The 10,315-nt window shown below is 37.2% G+C and overlaps 1 protein-coding gene across 1 annotated transcript in view; it reads right to left on the reverse strand.

Moving 5' to 3' along the window:
- Nucleotides 1-305: 305 nt before the first annotated feature.
- GPBP1 (GC-rich promoter binding protein 1) overlaps nt 306-10,315 on the reverse strand; it is a gene marked incomplete at its 3' end in the record, with an annotated part of 22,870 nt that continues 12,860 nt past the window's right edge. The window contains exons 4-7 of the mRNA XM_015821389.1: nt 3,407-3,523; nt 2,129-2,252; nt 1,438-1,661; nt 306-536 (exon numbers count right to left, since the gene is read on the reverse strand). Coding sequence (XP_015676875.1) covers nt 306-536; nt 1,438-1,661; nt 2,129-2,252; nt 3,407-3,469 — 642 coding nt within the window. The remainder of the gene's footprint in view (nt 537-1,437; nt 1,662-2,128; nt 2,253-3,406; nt 3,524-10,315) is intronic.

The raw sequence follows: 10,315 nt of genomic DNA on the forward strand, positions 1-10,315 counted from the left end.
GATATATAGCACATTAAGAACTATTAGAAAAAGCAAGATATACCAAAAAATTGGGTAGGGGGCAACTTGTGATACACACATATAAATACTAGCTCTTTTTTTTTTTAGCAAAATGAAGCCTTCAAAGACATTACTATGGAAAATCAGCAATATAAATTACCAGTTATTGAGACAAAAAAGTAAAAGCCTCAAATAGATTCAACTTTTAAAGACCCCTAAGAACATTCTCAAAGGCTCCCAAGTACTAAGAAAAAAGTCTGTAAATCCTAAAATGTACATATGCATACTCAGATACTCATGCATACACACATACATGCATACCTACTCCAGTACAATGAAATGTTTACTTTAAACATAAGGCAGTACTGCAATCCAAAATCCCAAGTTACAAGTATTACTTCAGAGGCACATGCTAAGAAATTAGTTAATATGGTTTGTATAATATAAAATAATATCTTAATGCTCTTACCCCAAACACCTTCAGCTAACGATTTATTCTGGTTTGGTTCTCTCTCATGTTCAGGATTCAGGGATGGCTAAAACAACAAATCCACAGCTTGATTAGTTTTAAGTTGCATTAGAAACTGTCTTGTAGAAATCTCATTTTCCGGATTGCAAGAAGCATTATCAAAGAACTCTGAATCAGTAAGAGGAGGTAATGAAGTCGGTAAACTAATCACACTAGTCAGGTGGAAAGTATAACCATAGGGAAGCTATAATCTAATTGATATTATCTTGGCCTGCAAGGTAAACATCAAGTATAAGAACAGGATGGGACTATCACACTGAACTTAGTAACTTAATAACACTTAGTCTAATGGTAACATGGCTACGATTGGAGAGTATTTCCTTTAGAATGAGGTTGGATGACAAGACACAACTTCCAAGGAGATTATTTTTTGAAATTCTCTTAGAATGAAGGCACCTTGTGTTTAAAGAAAGGCAGTTATAGCAAGAACAGCTTTCTTCAAACAAAACCAAGAAGGTAAGTTGAGTGTTTCTGGGCTCTGGAGCAGGCGGAGTCCTACAAGTCCTTGGGTAGGAAGAAAGCTGGAGGCTTGCAAACTCCTTGCTTGCTGGATGGGAAGGAAGGAGGAGGCTTGCAAGCCCCAATTGATTCATCCCAGCAACAGCCAACTGGATTGTCTTGGGTAGATGAATAGCTATAGGAACCCAGCAGGTTGGGATGGCGGGGGAGTGGGGGTGAGCACTGCAGTATCCCTGCAGTCGGTCATAAGAGTGAATGACTGCGGGGGTGCTACAGCATTTTAAGTTTGAAACCAGATTGTAAACAGCTTTTGGGCAGTTTAAGCGACCTGTCATAAGTCAAGGACTACCTGTAATATCTTCCCAATATTAAAAAAACAACAGTAATTTCATGAAATGTTTTGAATAGTTTCCTTCTGCAAGTACCTGAATGCACTATGATAAACTTACAAAATCTTCAGCTTCAAATTGTTTGGGTTCTTCCTTGCCTGTCTTTTTCAGAGTCTCACATTCAGATGCTTTGTTTTCCTGTGACCCTTGGCTTTTACCAGACTGAAAGCTCCTGGTGCGAGCACGTGAACTTCCATTATGGTATCCTGCTCTATAGTTTAAATTTTCTGTTCCATTTCTGCCTTGTGAACGCCAACCATTTCTTTCTTTTCTTCCTGAATGCCCTTGAGTGAGATTTAAAAGATTAAGATCAAAATTACATGCCATGCTGTACAGAATTTATTACAGGAAAATGTAAGTGCAACATGTTAACTGAACATTTTAAACTAGTTCATGTTAATAACTGATTCTACTTTATTTGTATGAATTAAGCCTTTGGACAATATATATCACCCAATGATAACATGTAAGTTTCCAGAAAGGAGCAAGAAACAATAAAAACATTTGTACAACCCTAATATAATAAGCATAATGTATCTACTGGTTTTAAGGTGTTGCAGAGGATTCAGAACTATGCTAACAATATTTCTTTATTCATATAAATTAAAACTTATATAGTTAATTTTTAGTACCTGTATAAATCCACTGTAATTGAAAATACATGATTTACAAAATAAATCTACTTAAATCTTGATTCTATGTAAATAATAACATATTTTGATGCCTTATTCAAAGACAAGAAATTACAGACCTCCATTTGAATGGCCACAACTAGGATCCAATCCATCAGAAGAGTTATGTCGTCTACGATTAACTTCATAACGATTTTCTGTCCATGAAAAGGTGCTGGAATGTTTCTCAAAATTCAATGATGACTAAAGATGAAAACAAAAATTATACGCTGTTTGTATCAGCAGTACAAATTAATCAACACACTATTATGTAAATTTGATGAAGACTATAATCTTGTTTCAATAGCTAAATACTGTACTCTAATGCAATCTCATCCTTATCGTATAAGCACTCTCACATTAAAGAAGAAAGATAAGCTATACTATATATACTACATTCATTCTAATATTCAGAATAACAGAGTTGGAAGGGACCTTGAAGGTCTTCTAGAGTTATGAGCATGCACACTAAAACCTATACAGAAAACTAAGCCACTCATTATTCTTCCTAGATTTTTCTGGTTAAATCCTTTGTAGAACATTTAGTCAGTCAAGGATATGATATTATTCAAATTTTCTAAAACTGTTGGTACTACAGTCTATCGTTTCAGCACATGGTGGAGCTAGTGTTCTATTAATCTTGATACTGCAATCAAAGAAAGTTGCTGCTAGTTTTATCGATTTATTAAACTGTTTCAAGCTGTAGATCTCTGGACTATTGTGAGGTGGGAAAACCTTGATACCAGGAATTAAAGTACACATGTATTCTATCTTGTTAATAAAATCAAGATAACATTTTACCTCAAAAAAGAAATTGCATTCATAAAATTAAAAAAGTACCATGTAAATTGTCTTTCAACTTATTTCCCTCTTGTATTCCTCCATACCCAGTGAAATTTTGCACCAAAAATAACATTTTTATTTGCCAGTTATAAGAAATATTAACACTGAATATAAAACATTTCAGTTATAATAATAACAGTTCACCACAAAATTGATGCTAAGAACCCAAATTCAAAATAGTGGTTAAAGTGGATGTTATTAAAAAAATAAGAATTGAAATCTAGATTCCTATTTTGAAATGTGTATCAAATACATTTGTAAGGATAAGTATTTGAAAAAACACTAAAACATTTAAATTGCAGTTTTTATGCTGTTTAGCTTAGGGATTTTTTTATTTTAAAATAGGATGGGCAGAATTCCCACATTGTACAAAACATCTGGGTTAAAATTCTTTTACTCAGTCCCTCAGTACTTCCTTCAAAACCTGTTCTGGATGCTGTAGTGCCTACCATTGAAAAAAAAAAGGGAAAGGGAAATTTTCCTACATTAGTAATTTAATAAATAGCACAAATAACCTTTGATGGTGGTGGTGGAGTAGGAAAATTAAGCCAGGCTGGAGCAAAGTCATGCTGCGCCATTTAGGTCCAGTCTCCCAATCAATGAAACAAGGCTTCAACACCTCATGACAATACCTGTAAAAAAAAAAAAAAAGGTCGTAAGTTTTTAAATATGACATCTTTTAATCCTGGGACAATTAATTTAATAGATTTTTTTTTAAAAAACTAGAAATACAGGTAAAGAACACAAATGCATAATACGCTTTGCATTGCATATTTGGAAAGAATATTTAATGGACAGCACAAAGAAATCTCATATGTTGAACAAAGAACTTTTAAATGTCAACAATTTTAAGTGACATTATGAAAGTTCACATTTTATCTAATTAAAAAAGATTTATATTAGTGTCCTAAGATGATGTTTGAAAGAGAAAATGTTTCCTGTACAAATGCTTTAATCAGAACCTCCCACTATGCAAGTGGAAGAGAGAAGAAGCTTACATCTTCAATTCTGAAAGATTTTAAAAATTGGAAACAAGTTCTCAATACAATTATTTGCACCTCACTAATGAGACTTATTTTGAATCAACATGTAGAGACCACAGTATTAATTGCATAGCCTGTGGTGAGATGGGCAGCAAATAAATTTAATAAATAAATAAAGGTCATTCACAATTAATATAATAAATAGAAGATAATCCTGGCGCTATAAATTGGGTGAGGAAAACACAAAAATATCCATCTTGAATTCCTGCAGGAAACGAAAGATATAAATTTAACTAAAAATACTAATCAAACCATTTCCATATTTTTGACAAGAAAAATTTATGCCCACAGATACTAAGAGTTGAAATCAACAGAGACTTTACCTTAACTGGGGCATAACTTGAGGGTTCTGATCACAGAAGTTAAAAATGTCATACAGTAAATGCATCACTGATTTATCCTCACCCATTCAAGTCTGAAAGTTTTGAGCACTTTAAATAATCGGTTCTGATTATATGTACATGTTGGTACTTTAAAAATTATTGTAAATCCTTCCCAAAACAAGCAATAAAGTATTGTTGAAGGATTCATAAAAATAAACTAAAATTATCTCATCAGTTATTGTGCAATGTAGATTAAGTACATCTGGACTTCAAAGCACAAGTAGACTTATTAATATTAATGTTATTTAATTATAACATTAAAGTGAAGTAAATATTATAACTTTTTTTTAAATCAATAAACCCTAATTTTTCATGTCTAATTTAAGAAAACTAGCCTAGCAAACTTAAGAAGAGAAAAAAAATATTTGTCGAGGAAAAAAGACTTCAGTCAAATGATTTTCTAAAAAACATTTATCTCTTATTTTGCCCAGATTTTCATCCAGGTTTTCTGTAAGAATAGTTTCATAGGCATACACACCAAATGCAAAATAGATCCAATCATATTCACAATATTTATTCTGCAACACTTTCTAGCAAACTGCTTTCTTTTTTCTTTCCTTCTTTTTCCTTCCTTTCTTTCCTTCCTTCCTTCCCTCCCTTCTTTCTGCTATAGAAAATGCCAGTACTATTTATATTACAATGCCCTCTTCTACTTACTGAAATATAGACAAGAATAATGCAGACATAAAAGATTGACGTGAAACATCAAGCAGTTTTTATTGTTTCAAGCACTGGTTCTTCATTTGACACACATCTATGGCAATCATGAAAGAGATTTCCCCTCCTCAAGAATATTTCCCAACAAAGCTGAAAAGATAGCAGGCTATTATAAAACATTGTTAAGTAATTTTAAAAGAATGAATAGAGAAACTGCAAAGCAGGATATCGGATAGATAAAATTCTACTAAAGATAATGGATATAATTTGTTTCATAACCCCAGCTTGACAGTTTTGTTTACAAGCTCTGGCAATTAATACTGAAGCTGCAAAATGAGAACACATTTTCTCCTTGCCCTAACAACTGGCAAAAGCATGTTATTTCTTTCAGCTCTATGCTCGCTGAACATAAGCAGAAAGGCAAAACAAACTATAACTTCTGAACTTAAGAAAGTTGGAGGCATATTTTTCTGTGTGCCTGCCCTGTTCCTTCTTTCCCTTTCTGATAGGGACCAGTGAATTTCTTAGCACTTCCTAATTGGTTGACATGCCAACTCCCCAACTAGGTATATGTTGCTCCCAAGTTAGAGAACACAGAATAGCTTTTTTTCAACAATGTGCTGAATTTCTAATATGTTTGGGAAACTAATGGAATGATCTCCAAAGCTGTCTAAATACATCAACCCTATTCATAATTCCACACAAAAACATAAGAGCCAATATTTTGACAATCAGCTTTGTTAATATTTTAGCAGTGTTCATGAAATAAATAAAAATGTGTGGTGGGTACCAAATTGGTTTTCATTTTCTCTCGCAACCTTTGTAATATCTAAAGGTGCAATGATTTGGAATTAAGTGATTTTTCTTTTCTTGCAGGGAGGAGAGGGATTCTGTCCAGCAAACTCCCCTTCCGATTCAGTGACCTGAGCATGGTGAAAGAGAGGAATTCTCTTTAATGGCAGATCACTTCTGCTTTTCTATCTGTGAACAAAAAAAAATGTTCTTTTCTCCATGCACAGAAGCCCCAAGGGGCATGAAGGGGCAAGTCTTAGCAGAAAAGAGATTTCCCACAAAGCCCTTTAAAAAGCTCTGAAAAAAAGAAAAAAATGAAGCAACTGTTTACCAAGAACAATTAACAGAAAATGCAGGAATATGCTCAATGTTCATCATCAGTAGCTGACGGAGATTTTATACATCAGGTTGATTTGGATTCCACATATTGAAAAAGCCAAGGAGCGTTTTTTTCTACCAATAGTGCTACATTTATTTTTATTTATTAAACAAATTTATATGACTGCCCAACTCACAGACAGGTAACTCTGGGTGGTTTACATCAAAACCCAATATAAAAACCATAAACCCCCCACCCCCATCGTAGAAGCAACACAATCATATTTATTAAACAAATCATATATGGCAAAAAGTTTTACATCCATTTATATATTTTTTTGAAATGGCTCCCTATAAACTATTACTGTAAACCAGGGTCTTCATATAAATTAACTTGGCATTTAGATAATGCGTTGACTTCCAACTCCCTTTCGTGCAGTACAATAAGATAGTAACATCAAACCTCAACTTTTAACTTTTACATAATAGTATAAACTAGCCATTTCTATAACAACAAATCTATCTAATCAGTAAAACCTAAAATCAAATTTTCATTTTTTTTCCACCTCAAGCACAAAGTTCAGAAGCGGTTTCTAAGTAGAAACAAAAGTAATTGTGTTTTTTTCTTTTATCAAAGCAGTCAATTTAACCATCAGAAGTCAATGCCTTTTCTTTCTTTTTCTCTTCTTTTCTACACTTTTCCCTTCCCTTTTTTCCTATTATTTGTTTTTGCATGTTTGAATTTTATATTATAAACTAATAAAAAATGTTTGCATTAGATCGGAGGTCTCCAACCTTTCCGGGCTCGAGGTCCGGAGGGAAGGAGAGCAGCTTCAAAATTGGTGTCCGTGCGGTGCACGGGGCCACGCACAATGGCGTGGCACTAGCAGCCCTCTTCGTGCATGTGGCATGCACTGGTACCGCGCACATGCGTGAACAGCCATGCACCCATGGCAGCTAGCAGCCCGCTCGCACATGCGCAAAAGGTCCGCGCATACCCGCCCCAAGCTAGCATTCCCATTCATGCCCGCACGCATGCGCAAAGCCGTGGGCGCTAGCGCGAGTGGGGGGAATGTGCACCCATGCGTGCGCGCACCGGCCAGCCGTTTCCACGGCCCGCTGCCCAAGAGCCCACGGCCCGGTTCTGGGCTGCGGACCATAGTTTGGGAATCCCTGCATTAGATAATGCTAAGAATTATCTAAATTCACAGTGAAGTTTTGTCACTCAAGCTAAGCAGATTTCATCTCTGAACTCCAAAGGGAGTTTCCTGCAAATGCCATATATCCTGAACAACTCAGAAGTATATGCTACAAACATAATTTAACTAAACAGAAAATATACTACATCCATCTGCAGAAAATTACCTTTACAGAGAAATTTATCTCATTTTCAGACTAGAATGTCTCTAAGATTGGTAACATACCATCACACTATTAAGAATGTTTCCATACTCTGAATTAATGCAATGTTACTATTAGATTATGATTCCTATTATCTATCTATAATGTTAAAAAATCAGGTATTGTAATTTTGAAGAACTATTGCACTGAAGACATGAAGACATTAACACATACAAGTTCTATATATTTATACATTAGGATTAGGGGCAGTTATTCATGGAACTCTGTTCTGTAAACCACATTTTTATCTGTACATGGATGTCCATTTTTATTTTACTTTTTTTACAAACTGTCTCTCAGCAGATAAATTAAGATTTAAAAAAAAATAAGACTTGGAAACTTAAAAATAGCAATGTTGGTGCTATGGAAATGTTTTACAAAAGAGATCCCCTTCTTGCTATTATTCTGTTAGCTGGTGGGATATCTAGAAGACAACTTCTAAAAAGACTTAGAGAAAGTTGTAAAAAAAAATTTTTTTCCCAATGTTGCCAGAAATTCTCAGGTAGTGGAGAAAGATAGTATTATCAAGTCCACCACATACATTAGCTTTATATTTCTTGAACAGGTAACCTCAGTGTTAAATTAGAGCCAAATAATTAATAATTTAATTTTTACAATACTGTGTGTTTGGAAAACCATACATTGTTTTTATTATTTTCCCTTTTCTTAGATAACAAAGTTTCTTCCAATATTTTGATATGGTTTCCTGTGACTAGCAAAAAGTTTCTGAAGTTAACTATATAACTGATTAGTTTGCTTTTGTTCTTTTGTTATTGTCCATCTTATGCACAAGACTTTTTAAAAGCATTACCTTGTACATTTCATTAAACTTCTCTTAACCAGATTAAAGACAGAGAGCTCTTTCAACCATGCCCCATAAAGCCAACTCTAGTTTCTCCCCATCTTTATTAACAATCTTGTTAGCATACATATTGGTACAAAAATTCTCACACTTTTGTTTGAGTTCCTTCAAAAGATGCTACCAAGATGTTTTTTATGAGCCAGAGGTAAAAGCACTTAATTACATATAAGTGACTATTAACACCATTTAATTTAAAATTTAATTGAATCAAACTTTATTTTTGCAATGACCCTATTAACTTATTGCAACATAGTTACTAGTGCATTAATCAAAGGCCAATCCTGGCCCTTTGATTATAAAAGATTGATCTACATGGTTATGAAGAGCAAAATAAACAATTATTTTTCTAAAAATATAGCAGCTAGAATTGAACGTGGATATATTCTAACTACCACTGGAATATAAACACCATACTATATCCTATGATTTGGACCCTGTTCTAATTGTGTTAAAACTGAAAATTCATGTTCAGCTTTTGACCTACTTTGATGCTAACTGAAAAAGATTAGCATGCAGGCCAAATTTAATAAAAGAAACTAATTTCAGTATGAATAAAGTTATTAAAAACTAAGCAAAGCATAATAGCAAATTGTAAACAGTTAACCAGTATATTACTGTGTTTCTTTCCACCAATGACTGAGGAAACAGACAGTTCAAGATTCTCACAAATCGGGGAGGGGCTCTTCCACAAGGAAAAGTGCCACAACACAGATGCCCGCAGAGAACACCGAGGATCCCAGAATTATAAATAGTGAAGTACAAATAATTAAACAAAAGATCTAGATTTTCATGGTGATTACAGTTTTCCAATATATCTTCATTTATTACCGTATATACTCGAGTATAAGCCGAGTTTTTCAGCCCATTTTTTGAGCTGAAAAATGCCCCCCTAGGCTTATACTCGAGTCAGCTCACAAAAGAAAAAACTGGGAGCCGCATAATTTGTGCGCACATGAGCGCGTGCGCACAGAACAGGAGGCTTGATTTAAACAGTGGAGCCTAAGGCGAAACTTGCACCGGCTCTGCCCCCCGTCCAGCTCCGTCCTGGCTTCTCCTCCCCTTGGAAAAGACTGCTCTCCCCCCACCCCACGCTCTCCCTCTCTGGGACTTTCTTCTTTCCGCCTTTTGGCGCGAAGGTTCCCAGGGAGCAGAGGAGGAGGCCAACGGGGAGAAGGAGCTGCGGACTCACCTATCTCAGCCTGCTGTGGGAGGCTGGAGTTGAGGCTTCTGGCTCGCTCTGGGAGAGGTGCTCGGAAAAGAGAGGATGAGAAGCGGAAAGTGGGAGAAAGGATGTCTTCCACCTCTCTGGGGTTCTTTCGCTGGGAGGGCGAGGAAGCAGCAGTTCTGCTCCGCAGGAGGTGGGAGCAGGCAGCCTCACCTTCAAGCTCATCTCCAGCGGCGGCGGAGCCATCTGGTGCTGTTTACATGGCCGTTCGTCCGTGTGACTGAGACAGGCAGCGGCACCAACTCTGGTCTGGGGAAACGAGAGCGGAGCAGGGCGGCGCTGCCTATCTCAGTCACGCGGATGAACGGCCGTGTAAACAGCACCAAATGGCACCGGGGACATGCATGGCCAGCTCGGCTGCCCAGGGACGGCCCAGGGAGCGATGCCCCTGCCGGCTGCCACCCCCGCTGGACTGGCTCAGGGAGACGCGTGGTCGGCTCGGCTGCCCAGGGAGCGATGCTGGTGGCCGCCGCTCGGTTCCCCCCTCCCGCCTTTCCAGGCACACCCGGCGCCCCCCGAGCCAGAGGCCTCTCGGGGGAGCTGATAACGCCGGTCGACAGCTGAGCAGGAACTCGCAAGTTAATTTCAGAGCGGCGGGCCGCGGGGGAAAGAGAGAGGCAAGTGCGAGGGGAGGAGCGCAGTGCCAGGGGGAGGGGGGCGAGCGGCGAAGAAGTCGCCGCCGCCACCGCCAGGTAAGCAGGTGGAGCGCAGCGCCAGGGGAGGGGGAGCGAGCGGCGAGCGCT

This window comes from Protobothrops mucrosquamatus, unplaced genomic scaffold (assembly GCF_001527695.2).
Source record: "Protobothrops mucrosquamatus isolate PMUCROS unplaced genomic scaffold, P.Mucros_1.0 scaffold1322, whole genome shotgun sequence".
NCBI lineage: Eukaryota > Metazoa > Chordata > Lepidosauria > Squamata > Viperidae > Protobothrops > Protobothrops mucrosquamatus.